This window comes from Manacus vitellinus, unplaced genomic scaffold (assembly GCF_001715985.3).
Source record: "Manacus vitellinus isolate BGI_N305 unplaced genomic scaffold, ASM171598v3 scaffold_31_pilon, whole genome shotgun sequence".
In the NCBI taxonomy this organism is placed as follows: Eukaryota; Metazoa; Chordata; class Aves; order Passeriformes; family Pipridae; genus Manacus; species Manacus vitellinus.
Genome location: NW_021940379.1, coordinates 5885661 through 5904983, shown reverse-complemented (window position 1 = coordinate 5904983; position 19323 = coordinate 5885661). Strand labels below are relative to the sequence as shown.

The 19323-nt window shown below is 40.8% G+C and overlaps 1 protein-coding gene across 2 annotated transcripts in view; it reads left to right on the top strand.

The window, feature by feature from the left end:
* RIMBP2 (RIMS binding protein 2) overlaps nucleotides 1–19323 on the top strand; it is a 129484-nt gene that overhangs the window by 66041 nt on the left and 44120 nt on the right. The window contains exons 4-6 of one of the 2 annotated variants that reach the window (XM_025895487.2): nucleotides 6183–6272; nucleotides 11559–11681; nucleotides 15897–16001. In XM_025895487.2, coding sequence (XP_025751272.2) covers nucleotides 6183–6272; nucleotides 11559–11681; nucleotides 15897–16001 — 318 coding nt within the window. The remainder of the gene's footprint in view (nucleotides 1–6182; nucleotides 6273–11558; nucleotides 11682–15896; nucleotides 16002–19323) is intronic. The other variant, XM_025895486.2, reaches the window with a different exon arrangement.

Sequence of the window (19323 nt, the reverse complement as noted above, 5' to 3'; positions counted from 1 at the left end):
AGACTACAGGTTTTCACTTTGCTCTTGGATTAATTCTATTCATGTGCCATCAAAACAGAGAACTATCACAGGGGGGTATAATCAGAGTGTTCCAGTGCAGTCATTCCAGGTTACTGGTAGAAATAAATCTCAGAGAAAAAGAGCTGCAAATAAATGAATAGTGTATAACATTTTTTTTAAAACAAAAATAATTGATGGATGAGCAAACTAGCACACAGGGCAACAGATGCCTTTCTCCAGGCAATATAGAACCTTGTTACCCAGACAGTGGTGTCAGATTGTATTAAATCTACCAAACTCATCCTCCTCCCCTGAATTTTTTCAGTCAGTCCTCATATCCATAGGAGAATTTTTTACTTTTGCTCTGTTAGGAACACACATTTTTGCCTTCATTTCTCCACTTAAAAAGATGCAACTTATATATAAGGTAACACAGTTTATTTTTAACGTCTCCTGTTTAATTTTTCATGGCTGTCTCTTTATTAATAGTCTCATGTTCTGTGAAATATGTACTGGTGTGTGAGCCTTTGAGTCCGTGCAGTGCTTTGGACACCCCTTAAAAAAACCAGGTTGTTTGCATTTTTTTAAGCCCACTGCAGGGTGTTGGTACACATTTGGGAGGGCTGTCAATTTTCTGATTCAGTTTACTTTGCAGATTCTGAAAAGATCAGCCTTAGTGTTGTTTTCTTAAATCAAAATGCCTGTCTGAGCTGAGAATGCCTGAAGCATTCCTTACATCCAGCGGGAAGCATCCTTGCTGTGTGGAGTTTTGTCTGACATGTTCAAGACATTTCAGATTCCTTTTGCAAATTATGCTGCTTGTGGTCCTGACATGAATGCAGCGTGATTGATGGCACCACATATGTAATATATGTAAGTACCCTTTATGCTTCTTGTATTTGTCTGAAAAGCTTAAGCAGGAGCAGTCCGAGCTCTGTGCAACTTCTGCCTCTGTACATTAGAAAAAGTTTGGGGTTGGTTTGTTCTGTAGCTTGTTGATGCTAATCTGTGACAATACCTTCATTTTTTCTCTGGGGGAGAGTGTTCTACATGCATCTTCTACTGCTTATTGTCTTATAGTTAATTTTCCACATCCATTTCTTTGTAAGATTTTGGGATGTATTCAAGGCTAGTTGTTAAATTGCTTCAAGCCCTCGATTTTCCTTTTTTTTTTTTTTTTTTTTTTTTAATGGCATTGTGTAGCAACATCATGGAAAAAGGGGGTGACAGACTGTCATTGAAACCCAATGTCAAGCCTCTGGAGACTGGCAAGAAGCCTTTTTGGAAGGATGAAATGCTGTTTCCTTTCCACTTGCACTGTAGTCTGCTAATATTTGGTCAGCATTTGCCTTTATACTGTGTCTTGGACTAACTGGCTGGATGAGTCTTAATCTCCACTCTACTTGTCTTTATTAACAGCTGCAGTGGATTGATTTACACAGGTTAAATGGTAGACCTCATTTGACTCCAGTGAAATGTTGCTTCTTAGGCACAATTATATTGTCAGAATTGTTACACGCAGTGAATAAATGAAGAACTGGGGAGAGAGGGCAGCAGGGAGAAAAAAGGACAAAACTCTCATTAAATTTGCATTAGGAAGTCAAAAGCTATTTGTATAAAAAATAGAAAGGATGAGGGAAGAGTGCATGGTAATGCTTTCTACAGGTTTGCTGTTTGGACTGATGCTGGTTTATTGTCAGGAAGTTTGACAATCTCCATCATGGCAAGTTCTGAAACCAACTGTGAAATCCCACAAAATTTCCTCTCAGGTCCAGGCAACATTTGAGTGCTGCCTCTTTACATATTCCCTTTGGAATCTGATGGAGTTGTTAGAGTGGGGACGTCTGCAGCAGAGGATCCCTGGCATTCCTGGGCATGCTGGAGGAAGCAGCACGTTCCCAGGCTGTTGGCAGCATGTCTGTGGGGGTGAGGGCTGCCCCATGCATTTGCTGACCTCTTCTCCCTGTTGACTTGGAGGTTCTGTTTGGAATTGGCAGTTGGAAGAGCTCGAGTGAGAAGTGTTGCCCTGTTGTTAATGCATTCAGTGCTTGCTGCCAAGCAAAAGGGAGAGAACGGAAAAATACTCTTATTTATTTCATCCTGAGGAAGTGTAGCCTTCGTGTGCAGGAAGATGGGATCTTCAATAGGCTTCTGTATCCCTTAAAATTTGTTTGAAGTTTCAAAACTCCTTTGGGATCCAACCTGGCCAACTCCCCTGAGTTTATATGCTGTTTGTGACATTTTGGGTCAGCTGTCCTGGCCATGTTCCCTCCCAGCTTCTTGTGCACCTCCTCGCTGGCAGAGCATGAGGAACTGAAAAGTCCTTGATTTAATTAAGCAATACTTATCAATAACTAAAACATCAGTGTGTCATCAACATTATTCTCCATCTTAATCCACAACACAGCACTGTACCACCTACCAAGAAGAAAACTCTATCCCAGGATACTCCTCTACAAGACTTTGATTCTCTTTCTTTAATATATGAATTGCTGGTTGAGTGGAGTTTAGTTCTGGGGTAGCTGGGATTAACTTTGGTCTTTTTTTATTGAAGTCTTATATTTAACTAATCTGGACAATATTGAGGCAGTTATTGTTAAGGGACCAAATCACTGAAGTCAGTGGATCAGGCAGAAAATCACAAACTGCAATGATGCCTCCTCTGCAGAAATCAGGTGGTGTTTCACAGGAAGAAGGGAAGAGGAGATGGTGAGGGAGGAGATGTATAATAAAAGTATGTGTAATAAAAACCTGTGTGAAAAGTTCGTACAGCGCCTGGAAACATTCAACCCTGGGGAAACTGGTGATGAGGAGTTTAGAGAGAGAACACAAGTGTTTGCTGAAGTGCTGTTTGTGTGCAGGGCACAGAAACCCCTCAGGCAGCAGCTCCAGTGCTGCTCCAGTTCCCCACCCCGCGGGTTCTTCCCAGGACATGTTGCTGGTACCTCCTCTGTGCAGGAGCTGAACTGCCACAGCTGCACCTCCCAGGACTGCCCTCTCACAGTCCCAGCTGCAGGGCTTCACTGCTGCTCAGAGATGACTCGAGTCAGCTAATTGAAACTAATATTTTTGGAATTTCTGAGCTGCCAATAATTGTGACCTGGATGGTTTCCAGAAGACATGGCCCAGTGAAGGAACTTGGCTAAAATCTGCGAGACTTTGGCTCAGTTTCTGGCTTTTGCCACCTGTTATTGTTCCAAAATCTGAGTCATTTATTCTTTGTTCCTTAATGTTTTGAGGGGTTTTTTTTCTGAGAGCAAGCAATCTAAATATTTTTAGATATACTGGTCACTTCCAAACACACTGATGATAAATACAAATGCTTATTACAAATCCTTGTTGCAAGGACTGCAGGTGGAAATCTTGTACCTAGGTTTTAATTACTGGCTTCCTGTCTTGTATTTCTTAGGTTTGAAGTGTTCCAGTAATTCTTGCTCTTGTTTCAGGTGATTCTTCATGTCTATGGATTTAGTTGGAATGGGGAATATGGGTGGGCTTTATCCTGGTAAATGCAAAAGAATGCTGAGAGAAATGGCCACTGTGATGAACAGAGATATAAGTGAAAAGAAATAGGTTTATAACTAGGGACCAATGAAACTGGGATAGTTACTGCCCTAGTTGTATTCATTCTGGCAAATAACACGATAAAATGTATTTTCTTTAGGTGAGACTAACAGCCAGCCCAGTTGCTGTGTTATCTCTCATGAACTGTTTTCCATTCTGGAGAATTTAAGTAGGGTGTGAAAAATGCTGGCCTAGGTTGCCATCAATTACTCCTCCTCTCCTTTCACCTCCTCACCCCTCCATTTCGGCTGAAATTCCTTCTAATAACATTATTAAAACCTGGTACCTCATTACTGCTTGTCCCCCATTAAAGTCAGCTGAGCAGGATTGATTTGCAGCAATTGCAAATTGATCCATTAAAGTCAAATTCAAATGTGGCTTGACAAAAGCCTGCAGTTTTAAGGGTTTCAGAGCAGGTGGTGTAGCTTATTTTCACCTTGTGAAGTGCAGAACAGACACACAAGATATCCAAGTGACTTTTAGCCATCCACAGGAACAATGATTTATTTGCATATCCAAGGAACTGTTCTGTGCAGTTTGTTGATATTATAAAAATATTTACTGATTTGATTCCCACCTTTGAAAACCCGAGGCATGAGCTGAGGAATTCTCCTGATTGTGGCCCTCAGGAGTGTCTGGCATCTCACAGAGCCTGATGGCCACTTTTAATTGCACCCTGAACAAAGCAGTCTCGAGAAATGATAATTGCTGAGCTCCTCCTGTACGAGATGAGAGGTGTATCTGCATCAGGAGGTTGAATGTTCTGCAGTTTGTCATCTTGCTTTAGTGCAGCAGCACCATTTAGTCAAGAGAACAGCTTCCCACAGCTGCTGAGATGTTCTGGTGCTGTACCACGATGCTGCTGTACCATGGCATTACTTGAGCTGCACTAATTTTGTGCTCAAATTAAGGATAAGACTGGCATTCCAGGTGTGGGCAGACCTGCAGCAACTTCTGTGGAATTAAGTGATGTGTTAAAATTGCTGTTACTCAGGATGATCTTTTCGGTGTGAGTGTTTTATAAACCTGATGTGTGATGTCATTTTCCTATAGAAAAAAAAAATTATTCACATGGTCATAACTCCCTGTTTAGCTGACTCCATAAATTTTGAACCCAGTGCTCAACTTCAGTCAGATTTGAGTGTCACACCTGCTCAGATATTAGTCAAGTAGCCATTAGGCAGAACTCTGTAAGCTTCACTAGTTCTGATGCTTAGGAAACAATTCAGACAAACAGTTTAACAACTTTTGTTTCTTTGAAAAGGCTATTTTCTGTTCCAAACATGTATCTTGCATGCAGAGAGTTTTGAAATTGGTTTAAGAAAGATATGCTTAAAATAGCAAGTTTTTGGTTTCAGGTAGCATGAAAAACATTTAATAGCAGAATCTTGAAATGCCTATTTTTAGTGCTTACATTAGTTGGCAATTTAATTTTTTTTCATATTGAGGATTTTAAAGACAAACTGTGATAAAGCATTGCTTGAACAGTTTTTCTTAAGACCTCAGCAGAATTAGTAGAGAAATCTACTGACAGTGTGGATTAGAGTGATGCAAAATCATACGTTATTTCAAATCACTAAGAAATGGGACAACTTTTGCCCATCTTAATGTAATTTTTTGGGAAATATAACCAATATTTTCAGAAGACACTATACAATGCCCACTGTAGAATGGGAAGATTACAGATTGCCCATGACTCATTGCTACTTTCATAAGGAATTGAATTAAGATTGAATCTCTGACAACCACCTTTGTGAACTTGTGCAGCAATGAAATAGTCACAAATATCAGAGGATGCTGCTGGTTTTTCCTGAGCTGCATCTGTTTTGCTTTGTGTGACCTGGTAAGCATTTCCACCCTTCTAGTTTGACCTTTTAACTTTATGTTTGAGTTTTATTTACTGTTCCTCTTTTCCTGCTTATTTGCTGTCTAAATACATAAAAGTACATTCCTGAGGCTGTAGTTAATACCTTGTTCTTTAAGCATAAGTGACTTACTTTTTGACTTCCATCTGCATTTGTGGTTTGCCTGTCACTGTAGTACAGAGATGCTCCACCCTAATTCTAAGCATTTTTATTAGGATCTGTATATACATGTACTATAAATAGATATGTATTAAAAGTAAAGTGAAATATGTGAATATAATAATGTGTACATGAGGATACATTCCAGTTGTTGGATTTTGCCCTCAAAATGCCTTCTGAGCTCTGAAATTTGACTTCATTTCTTTCTTTCTGGGGGTCAAGGCCCTTTCCCTTCCCAGCTGTGAGTGAGGTGAGGCAGCCAGGTCTGAGGTCTCTGTTACATCCACAGGGAGATTTTTTTTTGTTGTTGTTATTTTGGTAGGCACCAGGCCTGTGAAGCCAGGTCATCTCTCTTTGCTTGCACATCTTTAATCAGATCATCTCCTAAAAACATGTGGGTTTATGGTAGAGCTGACTGGAATTGCAAGTTAATCTGCTGCTTCTGCACCTTCAGTGCCTTTGGCTCTGTGCCTCACATTGCTCCTAATAGTTTGTTAATACCAAATAATGCAAAAACACTGCTTCCTTAAGCACTTAATAGGATGTACTGTAATGGAGACAAATGGTCTGTAACACTCTTTGCTTCTGTTTTAGGAAAATAAACTGAAAGATGCTGTGCAAGAAAAGAATCGCCTGAGCCTTCAGTATGCAAGTGTGTCCCACAAAGCACTGCAATATGACCAGGTAACCCCACGAGCACAGGGCTCAGACAGTCATTTGTCACAGAAATCAGGCTGCAGAGAGGATACAGATCATTTTTTTCCTGATTTCCTTGCTTCTGCACGACACTGTGAAAAAAATCTGATTAAAAATATATTACAAGAAAATTACTTTACGAACAAATGCGATTTTAAAGTGAACATTCAAGACACTCATAGGTTTTAGAGAGGTACATCATTCCTCTGAGTCATGTTTTCTTATTGTAAATTGGGATTAGGCTTTGATAAAAGACTTTTCCAGGGATTCCAGTGAGACTTGGTGAAAAATTCTCTGCTTTTCCTAAAAAATTTCTATCTGTTAGCTGTTTTTTTACACCTACCCTTCTGCATTTTCAATTTGCAGTTTATAATTTCTCAGTAAAACGTTGAAAAGCTCTTGTCCGGCAGCAAACGCCCCAAAACTCTGCTTGGCAGCATTTCCTCTGTGGCGTGGACATGGCACAGCCTCAGCTATTCCAGGTCCTGATAGAAAAACTATTTTAATATTTGTGCCTATTGTGGACTAAAAAACCTCTTTCTGACTGCAGTGTGGTTATATTTGTGGCCAATTCAGCACGGGAGGGAGGGGAGGCCGACATGCCTCAGCTCCCCACACACACATTCAGGGGAAGAAACACCAGGAACCAGCCACTTTACAGGGCCACATTTAGCTAAAAATAAAACTCCAATCTGGGATTTCTACAGGGCTTAAGTGAGTTGCTGGGCAACCTCATTCATATCACCAGAGCTGTTACTCACAGGGGCTCTGATGACAGCCCATCCTCGGAGCTGGCAAACCAGTGGTCGCTGCACTCTTTGGTTTCTGAGCAGCCCACTGCTGGATTTCCAAGCCAGAGGAGGGCTGATGAGGTCCCTGAGGCCATGCAAACCACCCAAATTTAGGGATGGCTGTGCATTTAGCCCGTTTAAAATGTGCATTTAGGCCACGTTTTAGTTTTACGTGTAGTGCCTGGTCTGGAACACGACCTGACGTTTCCTGTTGCTGACGAATTTGAATTGGTTTTATATAAAAAGGCAGAGTTATAACACTTTATGGTAGGAGGAAGCCATGTGTATCATAGCATCACTTAATTTTATTCATCCATCTGTCTACAATTTCCCCCTCTCCTGATGTGTTTCTCTTCTCTTTATTGTTGTTTACACATTACCTTTGCTCTTTACTTCACGAGGCACAGAAGATAAAGTCTCATTTGGGCAATTTTATAACCTAACTGAGACAGAATAACGCACAGCATTAATGCAATGAAGGCTCAGTGCCTTGATGACACTCAAAATGTTAGTCCTCTTATTATCAGCAAGTGCAGAACTACATAGTTGATAATACTTTATTATGCATTTTCACTGTAGTCTTTAACTATAGCGAAAAACTTGAGGTACATGGAAAAAATCAAATGAAAACCATTTAAAATATAAAGGTAAAATGTCAGCCTTTGACACATTAGCCACTAAGTAATAAAATTATCTTTTATCATGTCAGGATTTATCATACTATGGGTGTTGGTTTCTTCACGTGTTAAACACTGTGAAAGGCACAGTGCAACAATTCTGGATACCTGCACTGCTAATCTGATATCACCTCAACGCAATCAAAAACTTGTTTTAAGAGGACAATCTCACTTTTAACAATTTTTACAATATGTAATCTTTGTAGTGTACCCTGAGCATTAACAAACCTTTTGTTTGCCTTCTTGCATAACAGCTTTTCTGGGGGTATTTTTACCACAAACAATGAGGTTGAGGATAGACTGTGCAGTTTAGATTACATTTTACCACTCAGAATGTGTGAAACTATACAGCTCTGGATGTGGAGGTTGGAGCAGAATTCTAACAGAGTTAGGGCTTAGCCCTGAAGGGGAAAACCTGCCTAAATTAATTTATTCTTTTTCACCCTTGAGAGCTGGCCTGAAAAACAGGCCAACTTTATCCAAGCAAATGGGGCTGGAGGAGTGTTTATACATTCTGTTATGCAGCACAGATAAAGCTACTGCTCATTTTTGCACAATGTACTTGCTGAAATTTGACTGTAGAAAGGAGTAAGTATTAGGCTGGCTACCTATAAACCCACCAAATAAAGCTAAAATTGTACCTAATTTACGTGGTTTGGTTTTGGTACTCTGCTAAGTGAAACAAAATGGTGTTCCACTGTGGTATTCCTCCACTCCATGGTGGAGGCCTTCTGAAAAGGTTTTGTGTCCTTAGGAGTGCTGTGGCACTGGGCTCTGACTTGTTCTCCTGTTCATCAGAATATAGATGGGTTAGTGTTTTGATGTAAAAATAGAATAGGCATCATACATTCAGAATTTATTTCCACCATACCTGAAATCATCCCTTTCTCGTGTTCATTTCTCAGGAATGTTTTCTGAACGGTGCCAGTGGGTTGAGAAACTGGCAGGTCTCTAATGCCCAGAATAAAGGCACATGGTGGGTTAGAAGGCTGAGGGAGCTTTCCACCAACAAAATAAACTGCTGGTTTTCAATAACCAGTGTCTGTTTGAGTGTTCAGGAAGTGGAAGGCACTTTAGCAATGTCCTGGCCTTCATGACTGACTCCAACGAGGGCACATTTAGTAAGTGTGAAGAGCCGGGATGCAAATTAAATTGGTTGATGCATTGAACAGAGAAACATCACAGATCAAAATGTTCCCTGTTTCTGTCATGAAATTAGAGCTGTTTCTGATGGCACTCTATTTAGGTCAACTGTTTTTGCCACTGGGAACATTGATGTTTTGATACGCTCTGTGAGTAATTCAAGTTCATGTATATCCCATATGTTCTTAAACAGCCTGCATGGAGAGAGCATTAAATTCACATTCAAGAACAAATGTTGTCTAAAAAAAAAAAAGGAAAAAATTATAGTCTTGTCAAGTTTTGTGATGCCTTATGGGTTATATAAATGTACATATCACAGCATTCTACGTGACACACGATCTTCAGATGAGAAAGTCGTGGCAAGACTGTCCTGTAGGAACATGAAAAGATATCAGAGTTTCTGGGAGTAACAAGAGTAATTATCAGAAGGTGTTTGGTAGATTTGATTCTTTGTTCTTTCCAATCCACAAAATTAAAACAGACACAGAACCTTGTTCAAAAGCTGAGCTGCCAAAAAAGAAAGAAGGTGTCAGAACCATTTGTGTGTTCCTAAACATTAAATAATCCAGGTAGGCACTTTGGGATCCTAAATGAAAGATCCTGGGATGTGTAAAATATCTGCAGTTCTTCCTGTCTCTAATCCATCTCTTTCCCAAATTCCATCAGCAACCTGATAAGTACTGTTTGTTCTGATGGCCCCTTCCCTGCCAGCAGGGAAAAGCACAGAGTAGAAAGGTACCCTGCTCACCAGCTCCCCAAAATTATTCACAATATGATGGCTAATAAGTTTTATAAAATTCTTTTCAAAGGTGGTCAGTTGTATGAATTGTTTTGGAGACAGGGAAAACTAAAGCCTGAGGAAAACAACCTTTTCTTGAAACTTGTTCAAAATATTGCACTTCATTTAATCCTCAGTAAATTAACCGAGAATCACAGGCAGTAAAAAAATTGCATCATTAATACTGATACCTCATTGTTTCTTTTTTCACTCCATTATTCTTCAACAATACACACTGATCTGAGCAAAGGAATACAATAAAAAGGATGCAGGAAGTTAATAAGATCCTGAAAATCCATTGTTTAATAGTTTCCTTAGTTAGAAAGAAGCAAGGGGGAGAGGAAAAGAAAAATCTGTGCACAGAAAAAAAAAATCCTGAGGTTGACAATAATTGCATCAGTTCTTGTGGAAAACATGATTTGTTCCATTTTCCTCTCTTTTTTTCTAGTCCACTGCACTCCAAAGAGCCCTGCTGCAAAGCTGAATACGAGGGCTGGCTGCAACCATTTAGATTGTTTGGTCCGTGGCAAAATTTGCAAGTTAACAAACTGGAGAGTGCCAGAAGGCAAATAAAAAGGCTGAATCAGCTTCCAAAACATGGCTTTAGAAAATGTCCAGCAGATATCCATGGCAGAGATTGCTTAATGCCACTCGTTCCTTAAAAATAATAATAATTAAAAAATTACAGTGATTAGACTGAAAAAAAAAAATAAAATTCAGAGGAACTTGTCACTTCCTAAACTGGAGTTTAGGTTAGAGCCTGAGCCAGCCCATTGTGCTGGTTTGCCTTTCCTTGGCCAGTGACTGCCAGCCTTGTTTCTGTTTCAGTGCAGTGTTGCAGTAACAAAGGAGAACAGATGATTCTGGCAACGCTGCTCACTGAAAATATTAGTGCTCTGTCTTTTGCTTTCTTACCTTCTATCAGCATTGCAGGGAAGTGGAAATAATACAGGAATATAAGGTGTTTTTTTTTACCCAGGTGTTTGTTTCTGCTGGGTTTTCAGCCTGAACGTAAAAATTGCAATTTCTGATAAAACACAGGCTGTAAGAATCCTGTTGTTATACATCAATGCATGTCTCAAAGTCATAAAATGATCAGAGATAAGAAATCAAATTTTCAGCTGATTTAAAGAGAGAACTTTTCCCTGGCAGGATAAAGTAATTCAATATATTTTCTTGTTTCCTGTGTGTGTTTATGAAGTGGTCACCATCACTGATGATTCACAAAATCCTGTATAAAAAGGCTGGATCACACTGAAGTGGTTAGGATAGCACCAAGTAATTTAAATCATAAAACAAATCCTACTTTATGAGTATCTGATCCTTTCCATACCTTCGGTGTGGAAATATTTTAAGGGAGAGCAGTGGGTTTGTTGCAGAAGAACACCTGTTTTTGAATTGTAGAGATATTGGTTTCAAGTGTTAACACAGGCTGATCATGTATATTTGAGTTTATTCTGAAATCAGTTCACACTAAAAAAGAGTCCAAAAAAAAAGGTACATGTGAGTTATATTTATATATATGTGTTAGATCTCTGTCTCTTTTTATAGCACACCCATCTCTGATGCCTTTGAGATCCAGAGAATGTAGAAATGTTTTGATTGTCATTCATTTTGGGCCTTGTGTAGTATATTTATTTAAATTTACATGACTTATGCATAAGTACACTTTGGTTGCCAGATTGTAGTCCCTGTTGAAAGAAAATGTTCCATGCATACATGTATATGAACATTCCCTTTTGGGTTTTTTGTGCTTCTTTCCTATTCTCTTTGAACTTTTTTTTCCTTTCTTCATTTTAACATGGAGAAATATTTGTGTCAGACAGAGATTTCCCCTTCATTTATTAGGTTTTTGGGCAGTAATCACATTTAATTTTTTTCCTAGGTAAAATCAGACTATGACCATCTTCGAGAAACCCTTCTCAGAGTGACCAAAGAACGAGATTTGGCTGTAAAGGGAAAACACCAGCTCCAAGCCAAGCTGGAGAACTTAGAGCAGGTCCTAAAGGTACGTGAGATGACATCAAGTCCAACAGCCCAGTACTTCTATTTCTTGTTTATTATTCCTGATGCTTTTTTAGGAAGCCACAGAAACATAAGACACATAACTCAGGGACTGAATGCCCCTACTAGTTATGATAACATGTATGGAATGCAGTAGACCAAGTACTGACAAGGGATCTCAAACTATCAGAGGAGAGACATCTTTAGAAACCTTTATCTGATATTTTGCAAGTAGCTGGATGTAGGTTTTCACTATGCAGTGATTTCAGTCAAAATGTGAAAAAGAGGATGAGAATATGAACAACTGCCAAGATATTTTACTTCAGAGAGAGCTGTGTCTGCCAGTCTGGCTACAAAACATTATTGTGGCCTTTACATTCTGTAAATCTTAAGAACTTCTTCAAAAATTTTCCTTCACTGAAGCAAAAGTTTTCTGCTGGATAAGAGATCCCAGGTTTCCATGTTCAGTACTTTTCTCCCTTTACCTTGAACAGATCTGAAACCCTACAGCTCCTTTTTAGCACTAAACCTTGCCCAAGCAGACGCAGTTAATTGTGTATTTCATGTATGTCCTTGTATGTTTGGGAAATTACTGGTTTGAAAACACAGGTTGCAGCTTTCCAACCATTGGAAAAAAAAAGTTTTGAGGAATGTTTAGCCTAGTTTCCCCGTCTGAAAAGAAATTCAGTTTCTCTTTTGAGAAACTCAGGATGCATCAACAAAGCAGAAAAGATGGAGAACTGCTGAATTAGCCAACTTCTGAAAATTGCCTCTCACGTGGAGGAGTCTGATTTTCTGATGTGTGCAGCCAGCTTTTCCCATTCATCCCACTGTAATGGTGCTCATACCCATCTGCCAGCGCAGATGAGAAGTCTTTTGATAAGACTCCTTGGGTGAGAATTAAATTTGCTCCCCATTCAGCCCCATGTGTGAGCTCTGTTTGGTAAACAAGACTTGAAAGCCGTCGGAGTTTTGTTCTTGCATCAACCAGTTGCATGTTTCAGAACTGCAAAGTCACTTCTGTAGGAAAAGAATGGAGTCCTTTGTTGTCTTTGCAGCTGCAGGTACACCCTGCAGCAGCTGGAGCCAGGATGGGCTATTCATTGTCAAATCCCCCTGCTGCCCTGGAGGAAGCAGGAAAAACAAGAAGGGTTTAAGCAGGTCCCTTAAGTGCTATTTCAGAAACAGTTTATACTATACAGCTGTCTGGCTCTGTAGTTTGAAATAAAAGTGATAAATGCACGGTGTCCCTGTGCTGCAGGGTTCTTGCCTTTGATCTGAAAGATACACCAGAGAGGTTCCTTCTTCACACTTCCTTGGGAGGGCAGAGCCTTGTTTGACAACTGTGTTGAAATAGGAAGTCCCTACTGTATTTTTTCTGTGCTCTTTTAAATGTGGATTTGCCTTCTGATGTTAGAGTAGCATTATTAGAAGGTGCAAAAGGGAAGTGCAAATTTACACGTTGGAAAGTTCTGACCTGCCTTACATTAAGGGCAGTGACAGCACAGACAGGTGATGGCCACCACCCACCCAAACCTTGGCAGTTTGATCATCGTGCAAGCCAGGCCTGCAGGAAGATGCAGAAAGAGTTCAGCAGCTCAGAGCTTTCTCCCTGCTGCCCTTCTGGTGCTCTCTGCAGTCCTGCTCCACTGCCCAAACCTGGGGCTTGGAAGAAGAAGTGTCAGCAGCTGATGTGCAGGGAGGAAGCACAAAACAGATCTGCAGGGAGAACCAATTTGACACCAGTGTGTGAGGAGAGGAGTTGCTTCTGGTTTGAGGGAGATTTATTTTCTGTGCCAGGGGAGGGACAGATGCTGGGGTGAAGAGATCCTTGCTGCTTTAAATACTAAGTAGATAGTGACAATACTAAAATGACTGAGAGATACTTCTAGGTTAACACACGTGACCAAATGGTCTTTTCTGACCTTAAAATCTGTGAACTCCAGATCATTAAATGCATATTTTAGGAAATGGAGAAATTAAAAGCTGTGGGGAATCACAGATCATGGCTAACAATCTGTTTCTTTATTGCATTTTATAGATTCACTGTATGGTCACAGTATTAATTATTTATTGATCTTTGCAAAGGACTAGAAATGTTCTGTAATAGCTTTTGTAGAAGTAGCAAGAACTTAACAGTATCAAAATATGCTGTACCAAATCTGGTACTGAATCTTGAGAGAGTGAAGTGAGACCTTTTTTATGATAATTAAAGGTTTTAATTAGAGGTGTGAGAATGACTTGATTGCCTCACCATTTCTTGAATTTAAGAAATGTGCTGATACTCCATCAGTGTCAAGTTTTGCATAAGACGTGATGGAAGCTGCTGAACTCAATAAATGTAGCTTCATGCTAATTTAAATCATGAGTAAGACCAGTTAGCAAAATAGGTTATGTTCATTCAGACAAAATGAGAATCAGAGTCATTATTTTTGGTCATTACAAAATATTGATAATAGATATTACCCAGGAACAGATCCATTTAACTTTTGCATAGTATGCACAGTTCAGAAATGTATACAGTTGAAATATTGAATCCTCACAAAGCTCCTAGAAAACGAGCTATAGTTGAGGGTCATAGTTGTTGTTGTTTTTAATCAAATAAAAATAAATAAATCCCAAGCAGAGGCCAAATGGAGCTTTGGAGACATTTCTGCTTCCTTTGCAAACATATCCAGACTGAGAGACATCAGCCCCCCTGGGCTGTCCCTCTTTGTTGTGAGTAACATGTAGCAGATGATAACAGCTCATGAAAGGTTCGAAATATGCTGGATAAAATTTTCTTTTGTACACAATAGGAGATCTTTGGGGCTGTTCTTGTCAATTTTAGCAGTGCATTTGTGTTTCCAAGTGCTGATTTCTAATAGGTTGGTGTGCAATAACTCATGGTGCTACAGATAAGACATTGTGCCTCTGCTCTGAGAGTAATATGGGAATAATATGTTATTTGGAAAATAAAAATCTTCAATACCAGTCTCACCAGAGAAGAGATCAGAATCTAGAAAGAGATCTTTCTTAACTCCCATTTATTAAGAGCGTGTTTGAAAGTGACAGTGATGTTGGGAGAATAATATTAACCTGTAATGAAAAAGATTTCTATCTGCAAAGGGTATCTTGACGTTGTTCAGCTTGTGCTCTTCCCAAGAACCTTTCTCATATTGCTTTGAATCATTAGCAGCAAATGTACTTTAAAAGTTGTTTATGAGTACTGTATGGTCCCTTTTGTCCAAATCCACCAGTGTTAGTTTTGTTCCCTCTAATTAGCTATAGATAATAGGCAGAAATCAGCAAAGGTAAGGTCTTTCTTTTGGGTCATCATTTGCAAAACAAATGACAAAAGCATATCCTAGATAAAGAGGCATTTAGGGAATTGTCACGATAATTTTTTTTCCACACTTTGACTTTTTAGCACAATGCCACATAAAAATATGTGCCTGGTGGGTGAAATGGGTCCTGTTCACTTGTGCAGCACCCAGACCACTGTGCTGGCAATGTCACAGTGTGCTGGCAATGTCACAGTGGCACATCCTAAAAGAGATTGCTTTCAACATGCCCGAGTTCAGCTTTGGCAACACACCTCTAAGTACCGACAGAATTAAAACCCCGTCCGGTTTCCTGCTCTCCTGTCGGTTATCCCAGGGAGTTTTTATGCTGAGATGGAACATCTGCATCCCTGGGGATGGCAGCTGGAAGGCAGGAGGGCTCTGCAGAGGGACCTGGATAGATTGGAGAGTTGGGCTGATTCCAGTGGGATGAGGTTCAAGCAGGCCAAGTGCCGGGAGAAGAGGAGGCTCAGGGGAGACCTCCTCACTCTCTACAACTCCCTGCCAGGAGGGGGGAGCCAGGTGGGGGTTGGTCTCTTTTCCCAGGCAACGATCAGCAAGACAAGAGGGCTGGGTCTTAAGCTGTGCCAGGGGAGGTTTAGGTTAGATATTAGAAATAATTTCTTTCCAGAGAGGGTGCTCAGCCATTGGAATGGGCTGCCCAGGGAAGTGGTGGATTCTCCATCCCTGGAGGTTTTTAAGAAGAGACTGGATGTGGCATCAGTGCCATGGGCTGGGAACCACGGCGGGGTTGGATCAAGGGTTGGACTGGATGATCTCGGAGGTCCCTTCCAACCCAGCTGATTCTGTGATTCTATGATTCTATGATTCTATGTTTGGCTGCAGGTGGAACGGGTTAAAGTGTCCTGATAGTTTTCCCTGTTCCCTTGAAACAGCATATGCGAGAGGCTGCTGAACGGCGGCAACAGCTGGAGTTGGAGCATGAGCAAGCCTTGGCTGTCCTCAACGCCAAACAGCAGGAAATCGAGCTCCTGCAGAAGGTAAGGGGAGCCAGGGAAAGCAGGGAAAGCCAGGGGAAATCCCAGGCTGCAGTGGCAGAGTGAACAGCGTGAAGTGGAGCTGCTGGTCTGAAGAACTTGAACCCCAGCTACCAAACTGGATCCTGCTCTGGATTGTTCTGTGTGATCACTGCTGCAGCAGCAACAAGTGGGTGTTGTCTGTGCCCGTTGGTTTAGGAATGTTTATGCCAGTGAAGGTTAACCTGACTCCAGTATATCTAAGTCCTCTTTCTCAATAGGGATAAAACTGACACAATCATATATATTTCCTTTGTATTTCAATTGCTTCCTTCTATGCTTGCCTCAGGAATACTTGTGCATTTCTTAAATTTCAGGAAGGAATCTGGCTTTTATTTCATGATAATCAAAATATGAGGTCTCTGTCATTTCCAGTTGGCTGGAAGAGTTAACATATCAATGTTTTGTCAGGATTTCTTTGGCTTTCTCTTCCAGATATGGAATTCTTGCTATCTTTCTCCATTAAATTAGATTAATGAGTCATCTCAATCATAGTTCATCTTCTTTTTCATAAATGTATTGGGTTTATGTGACAAGGCCTTGGTTAGTGGGGTGGCTACAGGAGATGCTTCTATGAGCCAAGAGAGAAGATATATATGAGAAGATGCCAGAAACTTCCCCCATGTCCAGCAGGTCCAATTCCAGCTCCAGGAGGGACCCACCACTGGCCAAGGCCAAGCCCACCAGTGGCAGCACTTCTGGGGTAATATATTTAAAAAGTGGGGGGAAAAACTGCACAAGGGCAACTGCAGCCAGAGCAGAGGTTCCCCTGCAGCCCCTGATGAGGACCATGGTGAGGCTGCCCATGGAGGACCCCACACCAAAGCAGGCTGGGACACCATGGGAAACCTGCACTGGAGCAGGATCCTGGCAGAGCTGTGGACCTGTGGAGAGAAGAGCCCACACTGGAGCAGGTTTGCTGGGGGCACTTGTGACCCTGTGGGAGATTCCCACTGGAGCAGCCTGTTCCTGAAGAGCTGCACCCCATGGGAGGGCCCCAGGCTGGAGCAGTTAGTGAGGAACCACAGCCCGTGGGAAAGACTCACGTTGGAGAAGTTTGTGAAGAACTGCATCCCACAGAAAGGACCCACGCTGGAGCAGGGGCAGAGTGAGAGGAGTCCTCCCTGTCAGGAGGAAAGAGCAGCAGACACAACGTGTGGTGGACTGAACACAGCCCCCATTCTCTGTCTCCATTCTCTGTCTGGGAGAGAGTTCAGGAGTACCAGGGAAAAAGGGAGGGGTGAAGGAAGGTGTTTTTAAGATCTGGTTTCATTTCTCATTATCCTACTCTGATTTGATTGCTAATAAACTAAACTAATTTCCCTGAGCCTCTTTTGCCCGTGACAGTGATTCCTGAGGGATCTCTCCCTGTCCTCCCATGACACTTTTGCTGTGTTTTCTGTCCCCTGCCCTGCTGAGGAGGGGAGTGATGGAGCAGCTTCAGTGGGCACCTGGTGTCCAGCCAGGGTCAACCCACCACAATAACCTAAACAGTTTTTAAGTACCTCATTTCCAAGGTCATTCTCTAATTCACAAATCACTTTAAGACCTTTTTTTTTCCACGCTGCAATTTCTCAGTATTCATTATAATACGAAATACATGATATTGAGTTTCAATCATACCAAAGTCACTTAAAGCTGCAATTGTCTCAGTGCTAATGTTGATTTTTCCAATTGCTGGACTAGATTAAAACACAGAAATAATAGTGCTAATGATAATTTGATAGAGAATTGGCAGGGGGTGACATTCTCAGTAGAATAAAAGATATTTCTAATGGAGTTTGCTTGAAATAGAAAGCTGCAGTTGACCAAATGAAATCTTTCTGTTAATTTTCTTTTAGTCTTTCTCAACTAATGTACTTAGGCACATTTCAAAATGCCATTTCTAGTTATATTCAGCTGTTATTATTAGAACTTCCTCATAAATTTTGGACTTGAAATTTAAGCCCTGGCAAAGCAAAGAAATCAAAGGAAGGTACAGCGTTTCTTGCTAATTTTTGTTACATTCATCCACCAAAAATATGTTTGGTTTGGCCACAGGAGGCAAATCTCTGTGCTGGTCTTTTCTCCAGTCACTTTTGCTAAGCTGCAGCTTGACAGATGTCAAGCACAAAGGAGGTTATATTATATTTGGTATTTTGCTCAGTGCAACTGGCTGAGCATCTGCAGCCAGCACTTAAACTCTTGTTCAGTGGACCTGAAGGAACAAGATCTCCCAGCGTACCTGGTACGTGTGTGGGTTAAATTATTTCTTCCCTTCTTTTTTATTGGAGTCACATAATTATGTGAGAAAGTCTTGTGAAATGATAGTAGTAACTCTGGGCAATAACTGGATGGCATTTCACAGCACATCTTCTTACTGTTGTAAAGGCTCTGAGGAGCCCCCAAAATGGGCACTTCAAAGCAAAGCAAGTTGCTGGTACAGCCCCATTTTGAATATAAATAAAGATTCATTGTCTTTTTTAATATAAATACAGGCTTTTCAGCTCAGATTTTTCAGCCTAAAAGTAAGAGCACGATATTGTTCACCACGATTTTGTGCTGATGGGGAATCAGATGGTCTTTTTCTTTCGAGAAAACCTTAATACACGAGGCAGTTGGATGTGAAAGAGAGATAGCTATTGATGCAGGTTTTCTAATCATTTATCCAGAACTCGTATTCTGGGTAGATTTTATTAAACTTGTACTGATGGATGACTCAAGGCTTTCTATTACCTGTTATCACATGTTTGCTGATGCTCGTGGAGCCAATATTTATCGAGTGCTAGCACTAAGACTTATTACTGTAGTCCAGGAAGAAATATGACTGTGCTGGCAGGATTGAAGGAGGCTTTATTATCCTGCATGACAGTGAAGGATAGTTTGGGTGAATGTTCTGGTTGTGACTTTATGGCCTGACCCAGCTTCCACTGAAACCAATAAAGGAGTAGAGTGGCCCTTAGAGGTGAGGGGAATGAAGTTAAAATTGCTGTTATCTGTGTCCATCATGGGACTCTCTGGACCATTAGATTGGAGAGTCTGTGGGGTGCTGTTCTCTGCCAAACAGGAGGGTTTTAAGACTTTTCTCTGGTGAGGAATGTGCAGAATGATACAATGGTTAACAAAATCTGTGCTTATCTTGGGCAAGCTTCAATGAAGGAGATACTGAAACCTTAAATGGAAATAAAGGGAAGGTAACCCAAAGTTACTTAGTGCTGTTTTTTGGTTTTAAGGTTTAGGCTTTTCCCTACTGTGATTTGATAAGTGAATTTCTGAGCTATATAAAACACTTTTCTGCTCTTATTTA